The 27,538-nt window shown below is 35.1% G+C and overlaps 1 protein-coding gene across 18 annotated transcripts in view; it reads left to right on the top strand.

Moving 5' to 3' along the window:
- The window catches only part of NAALADL2 (N-acetylated alpha-linked acidic dipeptidase like 2), a 1,331,477-nt gene that overhangs the window by 848,489 nt on the left and 455,450 nt on the right, over positions 1-27,538 (top strand). For all 18 annotated transcript variants that reach the window (XM_042998927.1, XM_042998921.1, XM_042998913.1 and 15 more), the window contains one exon: positions 8,191-8,341. In XM_042998927.1, the coding sequence (XP_042854861.1) occupies positions 8,191-8,341 (151 nt within the window). The remainder of the gene's footprint in view (positions 1-8,190; positions 8,342-27,538) is intronic.

Below are 27,538 nucleotides of genomic sequence, written 5' to 3'. Positions count from 1 at the left end.
TTCATATATATATATAAGCACTAACAATAGTAAGTTGGTAAGTCAGAACTTACGCCTTTATGATTTAATTGCGAAATATATATAGTGTTAATATTATTTTTTGTTCCTGTTGAACATGATTTGTGTGGTTTAAAAGCAACAGCATGTCTACAGATGAAAAGTAGTCCATGCAGTTGGTAGTATCAACAATATATTTACTAATAGCAATTGTATATTTTCTCCAATATTAGCTATAATTAATTAAATCATCTGAGAAAAATTGATAAAGACCAATACCTTTTAGTGTTTTCAATTCATGAACCACCTTGACAGAGGAAAAGACCCCCGGCCACCGTGTTTACTATCCGAATCTCAAATCCCTCTCCTTGAAAATAAAATAATTTAGGTTAATACTTGCTCGTCCCTCCTCTATCATTGTATTCTCAGCCTAGAACCTAGAATAAAAGATCCATGTTACATAGGTGGATCCATCATGGATAGGAAATAGAAATAAAATACAACATTCTCTTCAATATTTTTAAGCTACGGTTGGAAAAATGATATCATAATTTTATTTTTTGATTTGGCTTCTACTATGCAGAAAACATTGCAAAAGTTGTCAAATAATATGAATTAAAAATCTGAAAGAAATTTGCCAAGTTACATTTTTCATGGTTTGAAAGTAATATAGTTTAATGGGAAAAGGAAAATAAATTATGAGGACACATTACTCTGAATATGCCATTAACTATGTGGAGTGATCTAGTCATCCTTATGTCATGATTATTTTATTTTTGAAATAAGAATAATTCCACAGGCCACAATGAGATATTAGTTTAAAGTGAAATAAACATTTTATACCTTAAAAATAGGAGATCTTTCCTCCCTCCCTCCTCCTTCCCTCCCTCCCTCCCTCCTTCCCTCCCTTTCTTCCTCTCTTCCTCCCTTCCTTCCTTCCTTCCTTCCTTCCTTCCATCCTTCCTTCCTTCCTTTTTGAATTATAATGATAAAAGTTGAGGATTCTTTTTACAACTTCCATAGCAGGCTTAACTTTCTGCATTACTTCAAGTTTTTTTCTTCACAAAAGCAGAAGGTCATTGCTTCTTATTAATCTCACCAGAATTATTTAAATAACTTTGGATACATTAAGAAAGCAATTTGAAATCCAAGTAGAGGTGTTCAGTGAAATCAAAAAAGAATGCTGTGATTATGCCTTGGATATACTCAGTCTGATTACAGTGAATATTCCTCACCATAATAGTCTTTTTTTTCCTTTAACAAAGAAAGGTGAGTTTATTTCTGAAACATAATAAAGCAAACAGGAATCTTACAAATGTCTTTAATGGTATACTGACAATACAATACATAATTAAAGGGCCAAACCACAAACCTATTAATAGGGAAAACAATCTCAAGAAGGAAGAATAACATAAAATTTAAGCCCTGAAGTCAAAATATCTGATTAAGGAATATATTACATTCTGATATTTTCATCTTTCATATATGCCAGAGCTATGTAATTTAAAAGAATAAGAATGTGCTATGAAATGTTTGATTCATGTTTTTTAAGTTTATTTTTATTTTTATTTTTCTGTTACTAAAGCCATGAATCCTTAACACATTCTGCTATAATGCATATTAATTCCCCTGACAGTACTTTGTAAAAATCCAGGTCTTTTTAGCAATCTAAATAAATAGGCATATAATTCACACAGTATTGATTCCAGTGTCCTCTCGGAAAGAAAACCACAGCAAGAGAATCTGATGTGTTTTATAAATTCACCCTTTAGCCAGTCTATTTGTCTTTGTAAAGGATGGATGTGTTATTGAAAGCAAAGTTGTGCTTTAGCAGAAAGATTGCCAGAGTTGAATTTGGAAAATTCTAGTTTGATCCCTGGAATTGCCACTTAGTAGTTCAGACCATGGATCAAGCTCTTATCCTTTCTGAATTACAGTTTCAACAACTTCTTAGTGGAAGTTGACATGACGTATTTGATATTCTGAATGAAATTCAACAAATAACTTTGGGGATACTATCTGACTCATAGTAGATGTGCAATTAGTGCTAGATGATTTGGCTTAAAAAAGACTCAAGGCTTAGATACTGATCACAAATATTTTTCCAAGTCTTTGTATAAAGTGTGGCACCTTCTGTGAATGTATGAGTTTGCTAGGGCTGCCATAACAAAATACCACAGTTTGGGTATTTTGGGTAGTTTAAAGAGAAAATTTCTCACAGCTTGAGGGTGCTGAAAATTTAAGATCAATGTGTTAACAAGTTTGGTTTAGCCTGAGGCCTTTCTTTTTGGCTAATCACCTCCTTTTTGGTGTGTCCTCATGTGCCTTTTCTCCATGTACACACATCTCTGATACGTCTCTTCTTCTTTAGGACACTAGTCATACTGGATTAGAGTCCATAAATATGACCTCATTTAACCTCAATTACCTCTTTAAAGACTCTATTTCCAAATATAGTCACATTCTGAGGTATTGAAGATTAGGACTTAAGCATATGTATCTTAAGGTGAAAAAAATTCAGCCCGTAACAGTAGACTGTAATTTTATCTGTAAGACTAAGGTCCTCTTATTGTTATATTTGCTCTTGTTTTCACATGAAGACTCAGAAAGCTTTTCTAGCTATGGAGGCCAGAAGAATGGTTCTAGTGCTTGGACAGTGTTTTAAGGAACCTAAGTAACAGAGGAAAACACAAGCTTTCAACTTCAGGTTCTTGAAATTAGGTGGTAGTTGAGGGATTCCATGCATTGTAATCAGTGAAAATAAAAAGAGCAAGGCTGACATTTGATGGATTCAAAAGGATGAATTCACAACTTAGGAACATCTATGAATGGATTAAAGTCTAGTTGTGGAATTCACATTGAAGATACTGAGGAAGTGGATTGACTACCTCATAACAGCACCTTCATTCTGGAAGAGAAAAAAAAATGTTTTCATTGAAAAGTAAGAACAGAAGTTAATAAGTGTCAGGAATCAGAACAGGGTCCTTTCGCTTTCACTCTTCCTGGCTTTGATCTTCTTTGAATGATTTTTTTCTCCCCCTGAATATAGGAATACCATACAGCCACCCACATGCTGCCTGCCCCAAGACAGTGGAAATATAAACCTATGTGGGACCACTTTTAGGTACCAGACTACTTACTCTCTGAGTGAGTAGTTTTCAGGGAGCTTTGAGATTTGTAAGATCTGTTCAATAAGGCTGCTATATCCTGCCCATGGATTTGTAGTACCATTTATTTCAGAAGCAATTATTTGGCAACTGTTAAGACCTAGCTTTATACACTATACACAAGGAGAAATGTATTAATATGTTTCACAGAAAGAAATATGGGATCAGCCTCCTTGAAGTTAGCCAAAGACATTTTATCTGCAAGACCTTGTCAACAAGACAAACTCACATGTTCAAATCCTAGTGTGCTAGTCTCTAACACTCCTTGTCTCTACTCTTAGATAACAAAACATAAAATGAAATAACACAAAAATCAAAACAAAATAATTCTATTTTAATTATGTATTTTTATGGAAGTTTAAGCATAACACATCTAATTGTGTGTGTGTGTGTGTGTGTGTGTGTGTGTGTGTGTGTTAATTTCAGAAATAAGCTGGTTTAATACTTCTATTCACATTCCAACACATGTATATCCAAGCTGCCACAAAATGTATTGCATGTTTTCCAGCCAGTGGGTGTGAAATGTAGAACAAAATAATATTCATGTAATACACTTGTACCCATATGCACTGTGTATTCATTTGTTCATTCATTGATACACACACTAATTTATTCATTAACTTAAAAAGAGAAAAATCATTTGGTAGCAGGTACTATTCTAGGCACTGGGGATATAAATTGAAGCTACAGCATTCCTGTCTTCAAGCAGATCACAATCTAGTGCTACTAAAAATACCCATAAAATCCTTATTAATTCCTGTAGATAAAAAATACAGTAGGGGCACCTGGGTGCCTCAGTCAGTTAAGCATCCAACTTCAGCTTAGGTCATGATTTCACAGTTTGTGAGTTCAAGCCCCATTCTGGGCTCTGTGCTGCCAGCTCAGAGCCTGGAGCCTGGTTTGGATTCTGTGTCTCCCTCTCTCCCTGCCCGTCCCCTGCTCACGCTCTGTCTATCTCTCTCAAAAATAAACATTAAAAAAGTTAAATACAATAAAATTTTACTTTGAGGACTATAATTGCTTCAAATAATGTCTCGTTTGTTGGTGGAATCATGACCTAGCTTGAAGGGAGTTGACTGACTCTGCATATAGAAACAGAAGTGTCCCAGGGTAGACTAGGGACCATTTGTCAGTTACTAGCCCAGCCCCTATCTCAGGCACCAAAGACTTAGTAAGTCCTTGAGCTAAATAAAAGGGTAGGAGCCTGATTTAATGATTTCTACTTTCATGGAAATGTGTTCCTATAGTATTTTATGTAAATTAGGGAATGGTGCCCTTGCAGGGTGATACAGACTGATGGCTCAGTACACTATACTAGCCTGTGGCTGTGAGTTGCTTCTTCATGACCTTGTAACACTTGAGCTCAGGGCCATTTGCTTGACTCATTTTTTGTGTCTCCCTCTTATGTCAAATACTGTCTTAGTTTACAAGGTAGAAAACATGATGAAGAACGCTAAACTTATCACGTAATATACTTGAGAGAGAGAAGCAAAAGATAATCAAACTTCTGTGTTAAGAAATCTTAGCTTTACATTTGCCTTCTCTTTTCATGAATTAGACCCCCCGTAGAATCATCCTAGGTCTCAAGTGATCTGAAAGTATGAAGGGTTCTGGGCAGGGCTAATAACTTCTACTTGTGCTCCCAGGAACAGTCAAAAGCAGACAACCCAGTGACAGCTTAGCTTACTCCTTTTTTATATTGACTTGCCTTTGAATGCATTTTTAAAGAATATGATCTCACTAGAAGAGTAGATCCTTTGAATATTTTAGGTAACCACTACCTCACCATGTTCAAAATGCATTTCTAACAATGTAGAGGAACATTTGTTATTTGATTTAATATAGGCAGTTTCCTCAATTGCCAACTTCATTGGAAATCCCGTGATAATTTCTGAAACTAGGCCACCAAGTTACTTATTTAGGAGCTCTGTGGTGGCCAGTAAGGGACAGCATCATGAACCAGATTTGACAACATTGAAGACCTGTCCCCCTCAGGTCCAACCATTACAGGCAGAGGATGGGAAGAGGGGATAAAATCACATAGAAGGCTATCTCTTCAGGGTTGTAGGGAGGTAATCAACTCTGGCAAGAGATACTATACTATTAAACTACATAGCTTCATTATAAGCTGTCAAGTATAGAAAAATATCATGGTATATATTGATTATAAAAGAAATCACAATGTATTACCAGTCATAAGCATAAGAAGCAAAATATGCAACTGTAGCATTTTATTTTTGACTGTGATAAATTCTAAGTCACGAGGTGTCATCAAGTTTAAGCAGTCAAATAGTTAATGTATTGACCTTTTTAAAAGAGATTTTTTGAAGATAATTTGACTATCCCACTGAAGCAGGGTCAACAACAACCAAAAAATGTGGATCATCACTTGCCTTTCTTGTGTCCATGGCAGACATCTCTCATAGAGCTATTTTCCACTTTTCACCGACCCTGAACTTGGCCTCGCAATGCTTCCCCAGGCAGCCACTAGTTGCCAGTTAATTGGGGTTAACACTTAAGATGAAAACTATTAATCACTCCACTGGTTAACTGACTTCCTAAGAGCAGGCACTTTGTCCTACTTATCTCCATATGCCAATGCCAGCATATTATGTGCAAAAAGTGACACTCAGTATATAGTTGTGAATGGATAAGTACCCTAGGAATCACAAAAATTTTCACTCTCAGGTAATTCTTCAGAAAATATGCAAGTGACCAAAATTACGAGCAAAAATAAATTTAACGTCACTTGTAATTTTAAAAAATGGACAGTAAATTTTTGGCTAGATTGGCAAATATTTCTTAAAAAGTAATATTCAATGCTGGTGATGGAGGAAATAAGTACTCAGATATATGACTGGTAAGAATGTAGCTAGTTATATATAGCTTTTCTGGAGGGAAAATATTTTATCAAAAATCATAAAAAATAGTAATACTTTCACCTAGAAATTCTTTCTGTAGAAATATATTTCATGAAAATATACATTTGTGCAATGATTTAGCTATAAGGAAGTTTATTGAAGTATGATACAAAAAGTTAAAATTCATGTAAATAACAGTCAAGGATTGGTTAAATAACATTTGGCAGCATTTCTACATCTTATTATTGTATTATTTATAGCATTCACATATATACAGTGTACAGCTATTAATGTTATATGAAAGTGTACTTATATCAGCATGGACCAATATTTAGTATATGGTATTATGAGAAAAAAAAAAGAAAGTTTGCAAAATTTATGGTAAGTGGTCTTATTTTGTAAGTATATGTGTATATGTGCCTAAGCCCTAATAAAAGAGTTTAGAAATATTAACATTTACTACTTTTTGACAGATAGGATAATAGGATTGTTACTATTTGCCTGTATCTTTTTTTTTGTCTAGTGATCATGAATTACTTAATTTTTTTAAAGTAATTTTTAATACTTAAAAATTGTTTTCTGGAGTTGTTCATATTTCTTTCTTAATATGTTCTCCTATAGTAAGCAGAACATTCAAAATCATTCCATTGATCATTTTTTTTAGAAATAACAATTTCAGCATCTAAACATTAGAAACCCTCCCTAAGGACTTCAGTGTGAGCTTTTCAGAGTCAGTCTTAAATCCAGCCTTCTTATCGACATGTTCTTTGCTCTTTTTTCCTTTTCTCATTTCTCCCCCCTCCCTAAATTCTTCTCCCTTTTCATTAAAGCACTGATAGGAAAAACATGACTCAACATGTGAGTCAAACATTCTTTGCTTAGGGTATCAGGGTTATTTTTTTCTGATTGATAATAAAGTATGTTTAATATAATATGTATTAATTAAAATAATATGTACTTGTCCATTACTCAAAAATGGGAAATTACAGAATATTTTTAAAGGAGTTGAAAAAATGCCATGAATGTGATGTACTTACATCAAGTATTTTTATTTTTCTACTATAACTTCTTTTATGTAAAAACCATATTGTAGGTACAATTATGTTTTATTTTTCCAATAGAAGCACATCCTAAGTATTTTCTTAGAGTTCTCTTTTTTTCAAGAATAGCTGCCGTGCCAAACCAGCATCTTTCTCATTCGTTCTTTCATTTAGCGACACTCTTGAATGTCTACTATGTGCCCCCTAAGTGCAAGTGAACATTGGAAGAGAAGATAAGCATGATTCTGTCCTCATGATGGGGTCCAGCCAGATCCACAAGCTACTGTATTGCTTAGTCCACTGTAAAAATAAACAAGAGAAGCAGTAATTGAGAAGTGAAGCACAAGTGTTAACTAGAGTCACACAGTGAATTTCAACTGCCTACACTTAATGTGATTCCTAGCCATCATCTCCATCATTTCTTTCCCCAGTGTCCCCTAAGTACCTTTCCCCTCTCAGGAGAAACAAATGGATTAGCAAATTATGATTATTGTTTTCCAGATCAGGTAAATCACCCTAAAGTATACAAGCTCTTTACCCAAAAAAATTAATTGACCAAGTTAAAACAGAAAGAACATGAAATGTCAAGTTCATCCTCCCCATCATACTTACTAAAGAAGAGAGAGGAATCTGCATTAGATATGTTTCAAATGAAGTAGTCAGGAATTGTTTTCTTTTTTTTTTTAAGTTTATTTATTTATTTTGAGAGAGAGAGAGAGAGAGAGAGAGAGAGATTAGGGAAGGGGCAGAAAGAGAGGGAGAGAGAGATCCCAAGCAGGCTCCAAACTGTCAACCCACAGCCTGACATGGGGCTTCATCTCATGGACTGCAAGATCATGACCTGAACTGAAATCAAGAGTCAGATGCTTAACCAACTAAGCCACTTAGCCACCCCATTCAGGAACTACTTTCAAAATCCTTAGTGACAGAGACAGAGCAGGAACTGACCATTCAGAGGGAGGCTTCTTAGTTCCTTATATTCCTCAGTTGCTATATCTGGGAGATCTGGTTGGCTCATCCAGGGCAGGGATCAGAGTGACTGGTATAGTGGGGGCCCTCAGGAAGGTTCAGGACAGTAGATATTTGCATCTGATATTTTTAATAGTTTTTTTTCTCCTCTTTTAGCTTTCCTTATTGGAAAAGGCTGGATTTGGTGGTGTTCTTCTATATATTGATCCTTGTGATTTACCAAAGACTGCAAATCTTAGCTATGATACCTTCATGGTGTCACTGAACCCAGGAGGAGACCCTTCTACACCTGGTTATCCAAGTGTGGGTAAGTGTGTTTTTAATCTTTATTATCCTCTTAACTGTTACAGGTTGTAACTTATGAGTACATACCACCTAAATTAATCAAGGAATGGCAAAGTTGGAAAATTCTTACCACCCATATTTAAAAAATGATTTTTTTTATCTGCTCAAATTGTAGGCTACCCTTTGTTGGAATAAAACTCTTTTGGAAGTCTGTAATAGATGTTTGGGTAAATTGCAGTATTGTGAACGAAGAGAAAACATGTTTTATATTATTATTGATTGACTTAAAGATAAATTAATACTCTGTGGGACAGGCACTCCAAATAGTGGAAAACATAAAAATACCTAGAAGGATGAAATAGCTGCTGCTTTCGGATGTCTGTAATTACTTTCAGTACCGAGTCTAGGGTTACACATGGTCTTGAGTGAGTAGTGGAAATAATGTTGGAGAAGAATGGAGTTAATATGAACAACTTGTCTGGCTCCCTAAAGGAAAGGATCAGTCACTGGTGGCATAGAGATGGCCATCTTTGCATCAAATATCCTTCCCTTTCTCGATAAGTTGTGTTCATGTTATTGGGGAGGTCATGTGGTAGAGAGAAGACACCTGTGATTTTGGCAGGTGCTCCCTGCATCATTGAATTTCTGTCCAGTGTATCATTAACAAGTAGTCCGTTAATACAGACTTGGCCAAAGAAGAAGTTCTGTGAACCTTCTTCCAGGGTGATAGTAACCCATTAACCATGACACTACTGCCAGTAATTAAAGTAACAAAAACTTCATGTAATAATTCATGTATTTTGCCAAAATTTCTCCCTGTTTTCCAGACATCACAAAGAACATTCTAATTATCTTATTCAAGTCCAGTTATCCTCTCTCTATCTATATTAACTTCTCTGCTTAATCAATAACTCTCCAAGAAAGAAGTCTATCGTGTCAAATATGAGTTATAATTTATAAACTGTGTTAGGTCTACTGGTGACTGCTTTGTCCTCCCACGTACACTTTAAATAATCTATTTAATAATTTTTCTTGAGACCTTATTGATCTGTGTTTTTACAGTCTATTGTATCATTGTTAGAATTTTGAAATTAAAATTAGGACGTGTCCATCTACGATTTCTAGGCATCACCAAAAATGTCATTCCACCTCTCCCATTTGCAAATGCTCTGACTTCCCTGGGCTGTTAACAGCTCAGCTTCAGGCGTGTACATGTGGAGGCTAACTCTTGGTGATGAATCAGTAGGCTGCCATGCTATCACAAAGCTACTTTATGAATACTCCTTTTAAATTGGTAAATTGCTCAATTACCCCCATTTGCTTTTAACATTGTTTTTGGCTCCAGTCATTTCATGAATTAGAATCCGGTATTATCTAGCAAAATGTTGGCCAGATTCTCAAGCAATCTCAGAATGCTTTTTTTCCCCCTTTTTTCTTTTCTCTTATTTTCTTTGAAATAATTTCAACTCACAAACAATTTTAAATAGAGTATTTAGAAAATCTGTGTAACTTAATGCCAGCTTTCTCTCGTATTAACATCTTACATAATATTATGCAGGTACCAAAGCCATAAAATTAGCATTGATACAGTGCTGTTAACTAATTATAGACTTTTTTTTTTTCTGACCCAGTATCCTGTCTGGAATTCCATGCTACATTTCAGTTACCTTGTCTCCTTACTCCTCTCCAATCTGAAATAATCCCTCAGTATCTCTTTTATTACCCTGACCCTTTGAAGAATACTGGCAGTATATTTTGTAGAATCTCTCAACTGAGTTTGTCCAATATTTTCTAATGATTAAATTGTGGTTATAGGTTTTTGGCAGGAATACTGCAGAAGAGATGGTGTGCCCTCCTCAGTGCATTATGTGAGGAGGTACATATTGCGGATATGCGTCATTTCCCACGCTATTAACTTTTACCCCTTGGTTATGAAAACTATGTGTTTCAAACTGGTGTTTGCCAGTTTTCTCTCCTGTATTGGTACTATTTTTCCCCGTTGTAATTCATGGATATCTTCTGGGAAGATACTATAAGGATACCTAAATATCCTCTTTTTTATTGTACTTTTCCTCATAAATAACAGCATTCATCAATGACTCTTGTTTATTACAATTATTTCAGTGGTATTTGCTAAATCATGATTTTCTACTTCCATCATTCCTTTAGAATCCTTCTTATAGAAGCATTTTTATAATGTGAGTAATCACACTTGCTGCCTACATTCTTAAACAAAGATGAAATAACTAACCATTTGGGGCAAAATTATAAGCCAGAATTCTTAGGCTCAATAACAAAGTACAAATGCAATAAATAATATCACTCTATTCCTAATGTACTCACATGAAGAATTCCTTTACAAATATCATGCCAATGTATATGTGTGGCCGGGGGAGGGTTTCTTTTTTTTTTTTTTTTTTACATATTAATCTCTATAAAACATAAAGAAAATGGGGGCGCCTGGGTGGCGCAGTCGGTTGAGCGTCCGACTTCAGCCAGGTCACGATCTCGCGGTCCGTGAGTTCGAGCCCCGCGTCAGGCTCTGGGCTGAGTTCGAGCCCCGCGTCAGGCTCTGGGCTGATGGCTCGGAGCCTGGAGCCTGTTTCCGATTCTGTGTCTCCCTCTCTCTCTGCCCCTCCCCCGTTCATGCTCTGTCTCTCTCTGTCCCAAAAATAAATAAAAAACGTTGAAAAAAAAAATTTAATAAAAAAAAAAAACATAAAGAAAATGAAAAGATTCAACCCTTTTCTCTCTTTTCTCTGGTTGCTGAGAAGCTCTCATGAACTGTAGTGACCTATTCCACTGGCTTCTGATTCATTTATCCCTTCCTCCTGCAATTGTCTTAAGATCTCTGTATCTTGGGGTTTGGGTCACATTTTTAAAAAATGTAATGCAACCCTCCTCAATTTTGTGGGGAGGAAGAGAGGGAAGAGGAGAAGGCAGGTTGTGAATTGTAAATAAAAACTACAAATAAATATTTGTTCAAAGTGAATAAAAGTATCTGACTTAATACCCTACAGTATAGTTAGGTAAATGATTATTAGAGGAAGTAATATAAAAAAGCACTTCTTTTTCCAGTTTTAGGAATTTTATTTTATTAACTAATCTAAGGATAATTAAGTTCTAAAGAAGGGTATGGAATAATAAAAATCCAAGTGTGTGGTTTTGTTTTTTAATATATGTATATATAATAAACAGAATAGCATAATGAACTTTCCATATGCCTTACCTGGCTTCCTTAACTATCTATATTTCTAGTTTTATATTTTGTGTTGTCTGTGCATCTCTCACATCCCACAGCGCCACTTGCTATTTTTACACAAAAAATTTACACAGATTGAAATGTACACATCTTAACTGACAAAAGGATATACCCATGTAATGTCTCTGCCTATTTAGCTATAGTACATTTTCATCACGTCTGAGAGTTCAGAGTCCTTCCTTCCCATCACCAGCCCTTGCTAAGCACCAGTCTCACATATATCATGGTACATTTTTTTTTAATTTTTTTTAACGTTTATTTATTTTTGAGACAGAGAGAGACAGAGCATGAACGGGGGAGGGTCAGAGAGAGGAAGACACAGAATCTAAAACAGGCTCTAGGCTCTGAGCTGTCAGCACAGAGCCCTACACGGGGCTCGAACTCACGGACCACGAGATCGTGACCTGAGCCGAAGTCGGACGCTTAACCGACTGAGCCACCCAGGCGCCCCTATCATGGTACATTTTAGAACTTGGTACAAATAGAAACACACAGTAAGTATATCGTGTGCAAGTTCTTTTGCTCACAATAATGTCTTTGATGTTTATTCATTGTTGCATGTATCAGTAAGTCATTTTCTTTTATTATTGGGAAGCATACCACAATTTTTGTATTGATTCAAGTAGGTGTTTTTTATTATTTTTTAATGTTTATTTATTTTTGAGACAAATACAGAGCATGAGTGGGAGAGGGGCAGAGAAAGAGGGAGACACAGAACATGAAGCAGGCTCCAGGTTCTGAGCTGTCAGCAAAGAGCCCGAGCGAGGTGGGGTTTGAAATCACCAGCCGTTAAATCATGACCTGAGCTGAAGTCGGATGCTTAACCCACTGAGCCACGCAGGTGCCCCAAGTAGGTGTTTTTTAAACAAGAATGCCAAGGCACTCTTCCATGATACATGATCCAAATGGATTTACATAAGAGACAGGAACTTCTGTAAGATAGTTTTGCTCAGTAAGCCTCATTGCATATCCAAAAAGTTCTTGATTATTATGGAATCAGAACAAAGAGTAAAAAAGATTTTAAATAACCTTTCCTCCCATAACACTGCAAAAAAAAAAAGTCTCATTCTTTTAACAGAAATAAGCTCTTACCTTCATTTGGCATATTAACCACACTGAACCTTATTTTCTTCACATTAAAAGGAACCATACTAATATAATAAATACATAGATAGAGATACAGATCTTACAAGATGGTTTGTAAGGAAATGCAGTATCTAAAACTTTGCCCCAGACTTAAATAGGAATTCTGAAAGAGGGGCCCAACTTTCTGTGTTCTAACAAACTCTTCAGGTGATGCAAATGAATTTTGAGACCCAATGAGTTAAAGAACTCTATGCTTCATCTGCCAAATCACATTTGGACCACTAGGACTACTGACCTAAACTTTGTGACCTCATATTACTGTTCTTTCAATATCTTATATTGCTGCCTTTCATTTCCCTGCCTCCATGCCAATCAGGACTGAGGAATATATGTGCTCTGGATCCTGGACCCAGTTTTTCTACTCCATTAGCTCTCAGTAAATATTGGTTGAGTGAGTAACTTGTTCCCTTAACATGACTACTTGTCTTTGATGATTCTGACCCTGGGCTGTGCCCTGATTCTAATTAACCTAATTAAAACTAAAAAAAAAAAAAAAAAAGTGTCTATAAGCATTGTAACTCTGACAGGTTTGTTTACAAAATACATGGTTTTTTTTTTTTTCTCCTTAAATGCTCCTGTCAATTCTTTCACACCTATTGTACCACTCAAAACAGCAGAAATTCTGCTTAAGATATTAGGATATTTAAAGTCTAATGTATTCTCTTAATTACTTTGATAAATTATCAAATGTTTCAAACATTAAGTGTCCAGAATAGCAGACTTCATCATACTGCTTCCACCAACTTGCTACAAGTATTTCAACTATAATAAACTATAGTCGAAGCATACCTCATTCCCTAGAACCATCCAATTTTAGAATTCTAAGAGACTTTAGGGCTCATGTGGTTTTGAGTGACAAAAACTTATCATCATGTTAGCTGGGGGCTCATGGAAATGTGGAATAAGAACTAACATTTACAGTAACTGCTCATAATTATAACACCAGTGACCAGTTATAAACAAAGATATGCTTAACTTTAATGTATTAATTGGTAAAGCTCGAAACAGAGTGAATCAGAAAGCTAAGGGTGAGAATAAATATAGGGAGGTGAGAAATGGGTATCTTTAAGGATATATCATTTGGCCTATGTTGAAACGTGGAAAAGAAAATCCTTCCCTAATTTCTAAGCTTCAGATTGTCTGACAACCAGACCAAAAATACTATTAGTAGTTAAAAATTCTTTTCTTTCCATATTCTTTTTTTTAAAAAAATAATTTATCTTCTGAAACTTCTGCTGGATATAGAATTTATTTTTAGTACCATCTCCAAAAAACTTCCTGTCTAATCTATGGACAACTAGTTAATTGAAATCCAAATTTTCTTTTATCTTGACTTAGACTTAATTCTCCTTATACCCTACTTTCTGAAATCCATCTTGATTTAAAGTTTTGTGTATATGTCCCTCCATTTGTTCCAATCCTGTTTTTTCCCCTTTTTTTCTTTGTTTCAAATTCTGGAGAGGAAGGGTTTTTTCAGTGGTTTTACTCTAGTGAAGTGTATCAAATGACACAGTTTATTTAATATTCCCAGTGTTACAATTCAGTGGATCTGTGTGTTGTTTACCTGCTGTCTGTTCAACATCACCTCTGCCAACCCAAACCATTCAAAGAATAAAGAATATCACTGTAATTTGTGACAAGTCTTCTCCAGGTGTTCTTGGTCCAGTTACCTGGACAAATGTCAGAAGACTGACTTCAGTTGGCACTAAATCAACTGAGACAGTGTTGAACTATTCCCTCACTAGAATAGCAGGAAATATAAATATGTGCCTAGTTGTCAAAACAAAGTGTTAGATATTCACAGCATGAAATGCCTTGTCATTTTGTTGGGAAAAAATAAAGTGTCTGTGTTTTTATTATTTTACTCTAACTGGTGGTTCTTGTATGTGTCCTGAAGGCTTCAGATTTACATGAAATATTGTCCAACTTGATTCTAAGAACTATTTAAAGAGTGGCTCATTGTTAAGCTGATTTTTTTCTTGGTGAGTTTAATTTGCACCATATTGAAAAGATAGATTGTTTAAATTCAAACTGCTCCTTGCAAAAATTTAAATTTTGTTTGAAAAATAATTTTAGTTACATAGGTTTTCTTGGTCTCAAACAGAGAAATTTATAACTGCTAGAATGTCTGAGATTATAGCCCCTTAGAGAATATTTTGAATGATTATGTTCATAGATAATATGTGTGTGCCACGTAGTTTATTAGTCACTCAGGATGTTCTTTACTGATTATTGTGCTTGGAGCTCTCTATTTTGAATTAAACACATACTCAGTGGAGATAATCCATTTGTTTAAGATTCAAAGTTCCCATAAAAATCTATGGGGATTCCAAGATGATAAAATCCACTGCTTTAAAAAATGATTTATCAGTGAATTTCCATCACAATTAGTATAAGAAGCTAATGGAAACAACAGAAAAAATTAGTTTTACATTTTTATAGGACTAGTTTGTATGCTTTATCTTATTAGATCTTTCAGCCGGACAGCTTTCATTGTCCCCACTTTCTAGATAAGTAAATTGATACTTAGAGAAACTGACCTTAATCAAAGTAACTAGATTAACATAACCAGACTTTAAATCCCAAGTGCAGAACGTCTAACCAAATGGGGATTCTACTAACATTATCTGGCATCAACCATAAAATTTAGGTAAATGAGATTTATGAAAATTAGAGTTGCATTTGGTGTGATATCTGACAAATGATTCAAATTTAATGTTAAAAACAGCGCTTGGCTTCATGTGTTTGTTTTTTCCCTGCTTTTAACACTTGCTTAAGTGTAATGTTGCAAGTGAAACACAAAATACAATGCTAAATTTATAAAGCTTGCCTACAGTTATAGACATCAACATGTTCAAATTGTTCAATATGACATCAGAACAAATTTAGATTGAATCATATGCAATTGCCGCTATTCTTCCAGAGTATAGTTTCTATTCTTATCTACAAAAATAACAATTATATATTATAAAATAAATAAATGGAATAATTAATTAACCAAAGTATGTGAAGAAAAGCAACAACAAAAGACCTTGTTTTATTTTTCAATCACAAAATTATATAGATTATTTTAGTGGGATGTAATCAAACCTGTCATTTCCCCAACTTTATTAACCTTTTTCTTTAATAGCTTTAAACTGTGTAAAATACAACCATCTGATTATCTTTCTCAAAGATTCAAATTCATAATATCATAAGTACAACCCCTTTTTCAAAGTAGTAGGCAGTAGCTGAGCAGAAAATATCTGCCGAAATTACATAAAAGAGCAAGAATACATCTGAGAAATAATAAATTATGCTGTACAGTACAATTAATTTTACTTTTCCCAGCTATTTTTATACTTTTTTTATCTGCTATGGTCAGGAACTGTAAACTATAGTAGCAGGAGGTTTTAGTGTTGCCAAACTTAAGCTATCTTAGAGAAAATATCATTAATAGAACTAATGTGAATCATAAAAATATCAGTGTAGTCTGTTTTGACTTTCACTATCAAATGATAAAGGCTATATAAATATAATAACAATCTTATTATTTCTAAACTATTCATTATGAAGAGTGAATTTTCAACATGTGGCAAATTATACTCCGGAAGTATCAGACAATTCTCATAGCCTTATATAGAAAGTCTCAGTGGTTTAAGAAGTTGATTTCCAGTGTGCTTGGGTGGCTGAGTACGTTGAGCATCTGACTCTTGGTTTCACCTCAGGTCATGATCTCATGGTTTCTTGTGTTTAAGCCCCACATCCAGTTTGCTCAAAATAAATAAATAAACTTAAAAAAAAGGAAGTTGATTTCCAAATCAAAAATTATAGTGAACTCAAAAGTATTCTTTGTTGATGTCTTTCAGAAAACAGGACATGGTATGTGTTAATTTTTTTTCTTTTCTAGTTACTGGCCGAAAATAATCCATATTATGCCAAAGCAATCTGGAAACTAAAGTTAGTAATATAGTGACTACAGAAAAGCTTTCTATATCCATGTTAAATGTGACATTCTATTGCTTAATTCTCTAAGTAGGTCAAGGTAATTAAGATTTTCATTAACTCCTTTTTATTTTTTTTCCATTTGTCAACTTTACTGAGGTATACTTGACAATTTCAGTATATTTAAGGAAAATAATATGATGAGTCAATACATATGTAACTTGTGAAGGATTCCTACTGAGTTAATTAACACATTCCTCACCTATTATATTTACCTTCTTTTTATTCTTTTATTTTTTGGTAAGAACATATAATTTTTTACTTTCATGGCAAATTTCAACTATGTAATACAATATCATTACCTATAATCACCATGTTAAATATTAGATCTTCAGACATTATTTATTCTTCTTATAATGTCAGTTTTGTACCCTGTTGCCAGGCTGTCCCAATTTCTCCCACTTAACAGACCCTGGCAACCATCATTCTACTTTGTTTCTATAAGTTCAACTTTTCTTTATTTCTCCTTCTTTTTTCCTCTCTCTATCTTGTATGTATTTTTTTTCAGATTCCACATATAAATGATACCATGAGGTATTTGTCTTTCTTTGTCTGGCTAATTTCACTTAGCATAACATCCTTCAGGTTCATCTAAGTTGTTTCAAATGTCAGGAGTTGTCTATTTTTTAAGGCTGAATAATAACCCTTGTGTATGTATACCACAATTTCTTTGTTATTCATCTGTAGACTGACACATAGTTGGTTTTCATACTTTAGTGATTGTGACTAGTGCTACAATGAACATAGGAATATAGTTATCTTTGTGAGATAGTAATTCCATTGTCTTTCAATATATACACAGAATTAGGATTACTGGGTCATGTGGTAATACTATTTGTCTTTGTTGAGGAACTTCCATACTGTTTTCCATAGTTGCTGTATCAGATTATAGTCCCACCAACAGTATACAAGGGTTTCCTTCACTCTCCATCCTTACCAGCATTTGTATCTTTTGACTTTTTGATAATAGACATCCTAACAGGTGTAATTTTGATATGCAGATTTCCCTGGATGATTGGTGATATTGTACACCTTTTCATGCACCTACTGGACATTTGTATACTGTCTTTGGAAAAAAAATGTCTATTCAGGTCCTTTGCCCACTTTTCAATTGGGGATTCTTTCTTTTCTTCTTCTTCTTTCTCCTTCTTCCTTCTTCTTCTTCTCCTCCCCCTCCTTGCCCTCCTTCCCTTCTCCTCCTCTCCCTTCTCTCCCTCCTCCTCCCCCTCCTCCCGCTGCTGCTGCTGCTTCTTTCTTCTTCTTCTTCTTCTTCTTCTTCTTCTTCTTCTTCTTCTTCTTCTTCTTCTTCTTCTTCTTCCCTCTAATGAATTATATGGCCTCCTTGTATATTTTGAATTTTTGGATAGTAATTCCTACCTGATAAGTTATTTGCAAATCTACTTTCCCATTCCATTGGATGCCTTCTCATTTTGTTGATTGATTCATTTGCTGTGCAAAGCTTTTTAGTTTGATATAGTCTCACTTGTTTATTTTTTCTTTTGCAAAATAAATAAATGCCTTTGCTTTTGGTATCAAATCCCCAGATATCACTGCTGATACCAATGTAAAATGCTTACCACCTATGTTTTCTTATAGGAGTTGTATGATTTCATGCCTTATGTTCAAATCTTTAATCCACTTTGATTTTTGTGAGTGATGTAAGATAGGGGTCCAGTTTCATTCTTTTCCATATGGCTATCCAATTTAACCAACATTATTTATTAACAGACTATCCATTCCCCATTGTATATTCTTGGCTCCTTGTCCATTATGAGTTATCCATGTGTGGATATGTTTATTTATAGGCTTTCTGTTTTTTTTCTCTTGATCTGTATATCTGTTTTTTACAATACCATACTGTTTTGATTACTATAGCTCTGTAACATACTTTTGAATTGGAACACATGATTCCTTCACCTTTGGTCTTCTTTTCAAGATTGTTTTGGTTATTTGGGATCTTTTGTGGTTCCATAAAAAGTTTAGGATTGTTTGTTCTATTTCTGTGAAAAATGCCATTAAATTTTTTATAAGGATTACATTGAATCTGTAGACCTCTTTTGGTATTATGGAAAATTTTTTAAACTTAAAAAAAAATTTAGCATTTATTCGTTTGTGAAAGAGAGACAGAAACAGAGTGTAAGCCGGAGAGGGGCAGAGAGAACAGGAGACACAGAACTTGAAGCAGGCTCCAGGCTCTGAGCTGTCAACATAGCTGAGAGATCATGACCTGAGCAGAAATCAGACACTTTATGGACTGAGTCACCCAGGCGTCCCTGTATTATGGAAATTTTAACAATATTAATTCTTCTAATCCAAGAACATGGGCTATCTTCACATTTATTTGTGTGTCTTTTTTTCCAATTTCTTTCAAATCAATGTCTTACAGTTTTCAGTGTACAGATATTTCACCCTGTTATATAAATTTACTCCTAAATATTTTATTCTTTTGATGCTATTGTAAATGGGATTATTTTCTTCATTTCCAGTAGTTCATTGTTAGTGAACAGAAACATAACTTATTTTTGTATGTTCATTTTGTATTCTGATACATCACTAAATTTGTTTATTCTAACAGATTTTTGGTGGTGTCTTTAGGGTTTTGTCATTTATCATCACTTCTTCCTTTCTGATTTGTATGCATTTTATTTTTCTCTCTATCCTAATTGCTCTGGCCAGGACTTGTAGTACAATGTTGAATAACAGTGGTGATCTTGTTCCTGATTTTAGAGGAAAAGCTTTCAGTTTCAGCTTTTCACTGTTAAGAATTGATTAGCTGTGGGCTTGTTGCAAATGGTCTTTATTAGTTTATAGTACTTGCCCTCTATACCCACTTTGTTGGGAGTTTTCATCATGAAAGGATGTTGAATTTTATCAGATGTCTTCCCTGTATCTATTGAGATCATACTATTTTTATTCTTCATTCTGTTACTGTGGTGTATCACACTGGTATACATATGGTGAACATCCTTATATCCCAAGAATAAATCCCACTTTATCATGGTGTATAATTCATTTAATGTACCATTGAATTCTGTTTGCTACTATTTTGTTAAGGATTTTTGCATCTATGTTCATTAGGGATATTGACCTGTGATTTTCTTCTTTTGTGGTGTCCCTATCTGGCCTTGGTATCAGGTTAATGCTGATTTTATAAAATAAGTTTGAAAGTGTTCCTTCTTCTTTTTTTTTTTTTTTTGGAAGATTTTAAGAAGGATTGGTATTAACTCTTCTTTAAATTTTTGGTACAATTCACCAGCAAAGCCATATGGCCTTGGGCTTTTCTTTGTTGGGAGATTTTAGATTTAAAATCCTTACTAGTAATTTGTCAGTTCACATTTTCTATTTCTTCATGATTTATTTTGGTAGGTTATGTTTTCTAGGAATCCATCCATCTGTTCTACATTATCCACTTTTTCCCTATAAAATTGTGCATAGTAGTCTCTTAGTCCCTATAGCAATATTTTTTTAATCTCATAAGTTAGTAGTAGCCAATAATATACTATCGAATTTCTTTAACGATCATTTGTTTCCTAAATGTTTTCAATCCTTCCCTTATAATTATTTTACTTAATGTGCCTATAAAATGCTAAATTGTTTATTTGTATATTAGATCTTTATATATATATATATATTTATTTATTTATTTACTTATGTATATATACAAATGTTTATGTATAATTGTATATAAATGTTTATTAATATATAAATATATATAAGTGTTTATATATGGTATATATAAAAGAATGTTTATACATGGCATTTGATTTTTGTGTATTTTTCTTCTTTTGCAAAACCAGACATAGTAAAATGTTTAATTTCTTTATAGTTCACTTCAAATTCATTATAAAGTAAATCTAAACTTCAAGTGGAAATACAGGTAAATAAAACAAGATTTGAAACTGTTTGTCAATATTCATATGTAAATAGCAAAGTGCAATGACTATGAGGCATAAGATTACATAATTTGTAATAGGGAAACTATGGAGGTGATAGAAGAATATGAATGAAATCTTGCTGATTTTCCTAAAAATAGGGATAGAAACCTATATAAATTTATTTCCTTAGTTTATTTTTGTTATTTTTACATTTTGATATAAGATTAAAAGTACTTGGTAGAATAGTATAAAGAACTTCTGTTCTCTGTGTGTATATATATGTGTGTGTGTATACCGTTCTTATCTTTAAAGGAAGGGTATGTAGTAAAAATATTGTGATCAAAAATTAGTTCTTCATCCTCACCCCCTCTTCAGTGTGGTGGTTATTTATTTAAAATGTCTTTAGATTTATTGGTTTCTATTTGTAGTTCACATTAATTGTTTATTCCCTCAGTCTTTAATGACTTCTTTTGGTATCAAATATAACATGGTTCCAAGGTGCCTGGGTGGCTTAGTCAATTAAGCATGGATTCTTGATTTTGGCTCAGGTCATGATCTCATGGTTCATGGGTTGGAGCCCTGCATCCTGTTCTGCGCTCATAGTATGGAGCCTGCTTTGGATCCTCTGTCTCCCTCTCTCTGCCCCTCCCCCACTCACTTTCCATGCTCTCTCTCAAAAATAAATAAATGTTAAAATATATATATGTCTGTGTGTGTGTGTATATACACATATATGTGTGTGTATACACATATATGTGTGTGTGTGTGTGTGTATACCCTGAGTACACATATATATGTATAAAAAATTGTTCCAAAAGTCAAAATTATACAAAAATGGGTACTCAGGGAAGTTCCCCCCCACTTCAATTCTTCCATTTCACTTCACTCACTCCTTATTGGTCTTTCCTGTGTTTCTTTTTGTAAAAAATAAGCAGATAAATGCATGTTCTCTTATTTCCCCTTTGAGTTTACATAAAATGTAGCATTTCATTATTATTATTTTTTTAATGTTTATTTTTGACAGAGAGAGAGAGACAGAGCATGAGCAGGGGATGGGCAGAGAGAGAGGTAGACACAGAATCCAAAGCAGGTTCCAGGCTCCGAGCAGTCAGCACAGAGCCTGACGCGGGGCTAGAACTCACAGACTGCGAGATCATGACCTGAGCTGAAGTTGACGCTCAACTGACTGAGCCACCCAGGTGCCCAGCATTTCATTATTCTTAATTGTGCTTTTGTTTTCTTTTTTTCATGGAGCAATTCTAAAAATCTCTCCCTAAGTGTTCTTAGAGATTGCCGATAGTGGGGTTCTCCAGAAGCAGGTACTGAGAGACAGTGTGGTTGGCAGGATTTTTGTTTGAGATAAGTACCTGTGGGAAAAAGAAAACACCAGAAGGACTGGGCAGGGATAGAAGTGGTGCTGCAGGACAGTATAACCACCTGTGAGTGTATGGTCTATCAGAATTCTCCAATAGTGGACTGAATGGCCAGGTCTTCGTGCCTCTTCTGCAGTCAGTCTTTGGATGTGTGCCTCCCCGAGAAGGGCATGCCGTTGGTTGAAATGATTCTCTGGGACTAAAACAAACTTTGCAGTGTAACAGCTGGTGGCACTATGCTGATAGTACTCAGAGAAGCAGGATTAAAAGTCTCCTCTTAGGGCACCTGGGTGTCTCAGATGGTTAAGCATCTGACTCTTGATTTCAGATCGTCATTATCTCACGGTCCTGATCCAGCTCTGTGTCATGTGTGGAGCCTCCTTAAGATTCTTTCCCTCTACCCCTCTCCTGCTTGTGTGCTCCCTCTCTCTCACTCTCTCTCAAAAAAATAAAATGCCTCCCATTGACAAAATGGAACATCCAGATAGGGCTTCACAATGTCAACTATAGAAATTTGGCTTTAACTCCATTCTTGGTCATGATTTTCAAGGGCTAAAATTGTGCTGTCTAATATGGTAGCCTCTAGACATATGTGGCACTTTAATTTTAAATTAAATCAATTAAAATTAAATAAAATTAAAAATTCAGTCATACTAGTGACATTTCAAGTGCTCAGTAACCACAGGTGACTATTATTATAGAGCATTTCCATCATTAAGGAAAATTCTACTGGATGAATGCTACAGCATAAATGCCTTAAAGCTGTGTGATTTTATACCAAATTTGGTGATTATCTACTGTTTTAGATTATCCATGAGATTCTGTATATACTCGTGGAGAATCAAAGACTGTTTGTCTTTTTTACCACTTGAATTATTTAAAATCTATTTACTAAGCAGACTCTAAGAACCACATGTTGGGTATGCTTCATGAATTATTTTATGGTTTAGTGTTGAACCAAAACATAGTCGAGTGCTCCGAAAGTAAACATTTTCCATTTCCCGTATTCTCTGAAGAGTTTTTGAATTTTAAGTATGTAAAAATAAATCTTGTAATGCTACTTTAAAGTGTTATTGCATTTGCTTCAAACTGCTGGCATTGTAAATTTTAGTCCCATACAATTTCATTTGAGAGATGCATCCTGGATGAGAAAATGTGTTCTACTTTTGTTTTGCTTATCACCAGCCACTCAGTTCTAAATTTTTCAGTGAGAATTGGAAAAATTAAATCTTGGGAATATTATGTTTTTTTGAGAGATAACCATTTCAGTGTTAGACATTTGAGGAATATAAATGTGGACTACTTTTGTAATCAGTTGAAAGCCAGACTTTGGTACTTTGTTTGCATTTAAAATTAACTCTGTTTGGTGGAAACAGTTCAGGTAATTAACTTCCTTTCCTTGACTCCTGAATAACACAAAGTGACGCTACCTATATAGCCACAAAAATTGTGACTTACATGCATATACCCTATATGATTATTGAATACCCTCATTCCTTTCTATTGGGCAAGCCTAAAGGCTTTCTTGAAAGCCTTTCTTTTCTACTTATCCTTCTCTAATTCCTCAGACTTTTGACTTCATAACATTTACAAACATATACACAGTAAATCTATTAAGGAAATAGAGGATTAAACTAAGTGACATAGATTTCTTTACTGTAGAACTTTAAAACCTATTATTATCGTGATGTGTTTTTCAAAACTCCAAAAGCATTGTAGCCTGGAAGATTTGCCAAACCTTTTGACCATGGAGTTCATTTTCAGAGGAGCATCTGGAAAGACTATTATTTAGTCAAACATACTGTGGGATTGCTGGCCTGCAGCACCTGCCCCTTCCCCTTTCTGCCACAAATCCTTCCCTAGTTTTATGCTTCTACCCAGAGATGTATGATTTGTATCTCAGCTTGTGCACATTTTGTAGCTTAAGGTATAAGGTAAAGAGTAATACAGAAAGTAGAAAGAGTAGGGCAGATTAGGTCACATGGTGATGGCAAGGTTAACACCTGCGGGTGCACCTGCTTATGAGTCAGCAGGAAACAAAACACTCAACAACAAAAAATAATCTGGTTGATTGTTTAACAATTAAAGTTGTAATTAGATTTATAATTGAATTTTTGGTGTAGTCTTGAGTCTAGAAAATCAGTGTATCCCAGCTAATCTTTTACTCAGCGTGATCTGTTCCGGTTCATTGCTGACCATATTCAAAAATCTGTTTTTTAAAACACAAATCTGAACAAAACTCTTAAACAGGCATCTTTAACTAGTCCCTCAGGTGATTTTTCTTATTTCAGTAATAGAATAGAAAATGCAATGTTATACTGAGAAAAATAGATAAAGTGACAATTTTTAAGATAATACAGATATACATATATTTAAGCAATAGGCCGAAAAAGATAATGTGCTTTAGGCAATTATTTCTAGAATACATCTCACTGAAATTTTCACCTGCTCCACAAACTTATTACTATCATATCTATCTGAAAATCTCAGTCGTTTCAATGTTCCAAAAAAGATTTGGAATCCATGATGAATATTAAACCGAGTAATCACAGGTTGGTTTGCTATTCAGTAACCTCTATCAGGGTGATGCCTTGTGGTATCACCTGGGATGGCTTTTGGTGCACTAGGGAAAGTTGACAAAACCAAGGAACTTTCTTTAGTCTGAGGGTAACTATGTAATACTCAGACAAATCAGGTCACTTGAGAATAAAAGGGGTTACTATGAATAGCTACTTAACATTATGGGTATTTACTGTGTGATACCACTATTTCCCAATAGTTTTGATGATGAAATCCAGGTGATTTTCAGTCAAAAGGTGTTATGAGCTAAATCTCCCTCTCCCCAACAAATTCATATGTTGAAATACTAACTTCCTATAACTCAGGCTGTATTTGGAGACAGGGTTGTTAAAGAGGTAATTAAGTTAAAATGAGAGCATTGGGATGGGGCACAATCCAATATGACTAATGTCTTTCTAAGAAGAGGAAATTAGGACATAGACACAGAGAAAAGACCACGGAAAGACACAGGGAGAAGATGGCCATCTACAAGCCAAGGAGTGAGGCCTCAGAAGAAGCTAATCCCACAAATACCTGGATCTCAGACTTCTAGCCTCCAGAATTGTGAGAAAATAAATTTCTATTGTGTAAGTCACCCAGTCCATGGTACTTTTTTATAGAAACCCAAGCAAAGTAATACAAGTGGAAATTATAAAAACCTCTTTTTTTGCTTCATTGTCATAAAAAAAGTACAAAGGAAAAAGGTATAATTTTAGCATGCCTCTATTTTCACAGTCTTCAAGAAGAAAAAAAAAAGTGCCAAGTGTAACAACTATTCTGGTCATTCACTAGTCTCTGTTCCTGGTTAGGTCTAAGTACCTTTTTTTGGCTTAAGACTTGACAGTGGTATCACATGGACAATCCAGTATAATCAGGAAGGTCCTAGTACTCTAGCTCTGGCATCAGCTCTAACGAAAGAAGGATGCAGAATGTATTGCCTAATAGATTAATCCTAGTCCTTCACAGGATAAACTGGAATTCCTAGCTTCTGCAGTAGTAAAACATATAAATGATTTATTTATTTATTTAATTTTTTTTAAGTAGGCTCCATGCCTCTGTGGAGCCCAACGTGGGGCCTGAACTCACAACCCTGAGATCAAGACCTGAACTGAGATCTAGAGTAAGATTGTCAACTGACTGAGTTACCCAGGTTTCCCTAAATGAGTTTTTAGATACACAAAGCTATGTGAGGAGTGTGATTCTGTGGTGCAAAAGAGTTCTTATAAGATAGGTGGAATAGTTTGTGTTCAGTTGAGCCTAAGAAAAGACATGATTTTAAAAAGTCCCTGTGATGGGAAAGATTTGATCCATTTTTAAGGGTAGAGATGGTTAATATTCAATCTTAAATTATTGCTTTTCTGTGGTATGTCATCACAAGCCTTTTTTAAAAGCCTACAAAAGTTGGGGTGCCTGGGTGGCTCAGTCGGTCAAGCATCTGACTTCAGCTAGGTCATGATCTCACAGTTAGTGAGTTCGAACCCTGTGTCAGGCTCTGTGCTGCCAGCTCAGAGCCTGGAGCCTGTTTTGGATTATGTGTCTCCCTCTCTTTCTGCCCTTCACCCTGCTAATGCTGTCTCTCTCAAAAATAAATAAAACATTAAAAACAAAACTTTAAAAGCCTACAAAAGTAAGCAACTTTACATTTAGTTGCTGTGTGAAGGCACAGAGAAGGGGCAATAGTTGTAGGTGGGAAGTAGGTGAGAATTCTGGGCAATCTCAGGAATGGAGTCCTGTAGCAGGGTCCAGTTCCTATGAGGAAATTATGAAAAGTATTACAGGGTCTCAGTTTTATAGTAACAAAGTTTTTTGGCAGGTTATCTATTTAGGGGAGGCAGAGGAACAATTAAACACACACACACACACACACACACACACACACACACACACACACACACACACAAAACAGACACTGAATTCCTAGGCCAATATGAAGAGTTTCAGGTCCCAGGAAAATCCCAGTCACTGAAATGTGGACAGGGATACAAGACTCCTTTAGGTTCCCCTTAAATAAGTTCAGATTGGTCCTACACCTGCTCTGGGGCTGAGCCCTGGGGCACTGTCAGGTCAACTGAGGTGAAGAGGAAGGCATACTCAAGGAAGTGAGTGAGTCATTACCTCAACTGTGCTAGACGACGGCTGCACAGAGGGGAGGGAAGGCAGAACAGTAACGGCACTGATGTTGTACAGAGTGGAAGCGTGGTAATTAGAAGTAAGACGAGGAGTTTGAAAGAGTCACCAAATACAGCCTGAAGTACAGCCTCTGGCAATATAGCAGAACCGGGAGTAGGGTGCAACTGAGCTGGCACATTGGACTGGCATGCAGTTCAAAGCCATTTTTGAGCAGACTTAAGGAGGATTACGTTAAATCTCAGAGTCAGTGTTGTAAATAGTGGCCGTTACGTCTCACATTGACTACAATCAGTAATCGAAAGTTAGAGAGCCTGTGTGCAATTAGGGGGTTGGATGATCCCACATTAGGTATCTTCTAGCTTGAAACTGTGAGGCTCGATTTGGGGGAGTATGATGTGAAAGAGTGCAAAGGGTCCTGCACTGTTATTCTTTTTTTCCCTTTTTAATGCCACTGCTGCATGTAAATAATTTACAATTTTAGATTCTAGCACTGAAAGGGAACTTGGAGATCACAAATGCACCATGTTCCATATAAAACTGAAGCAATAGAAGACGTGTTTCTTCAATTGCACAATTAAATACCTGATTCAATGAATGCTGCCTTGTATTTGTCTTTAATCCCTTACAATGTCTAGCTTGATCCTGTGGACATACTATACCTGAAGAAGAGATGAATGTCATTAATGAGAATGAGCACAAAATATAAGTAGTAATTATTACTTGAGGTGCTGACAGCTTCGAGATGTGTGTCCTCTTTCCAAAAAGCCATACATAAAAATGTACTTTAAATTACCTGTAATTCTAGAGGACTCGTGGATCACCTAGAAAAAAGATATCTTTAGATAACCCCCTTATGGACTTACATAAACCAGGTTAAGAATTTCTTTCCT

The sequence above is a fragment of the Panthera tigris genome, chromosome C2 (assembly GCF_018350195.1).
Source record: "Panthera tigris isolate Pti1 chromosome C2, P.tigris_Pti1_mat1.1, whole genome shotgun sequence".
NCBI classification, from domain to species: Eukaryota; Metazoa; Chordata; class Mammalia; order Carnivora; family Felidae; genus Panthera; species Panthera tigris.
This window is presented reverse-complemented; position numbering and strand designations above follow the sequence as displayed.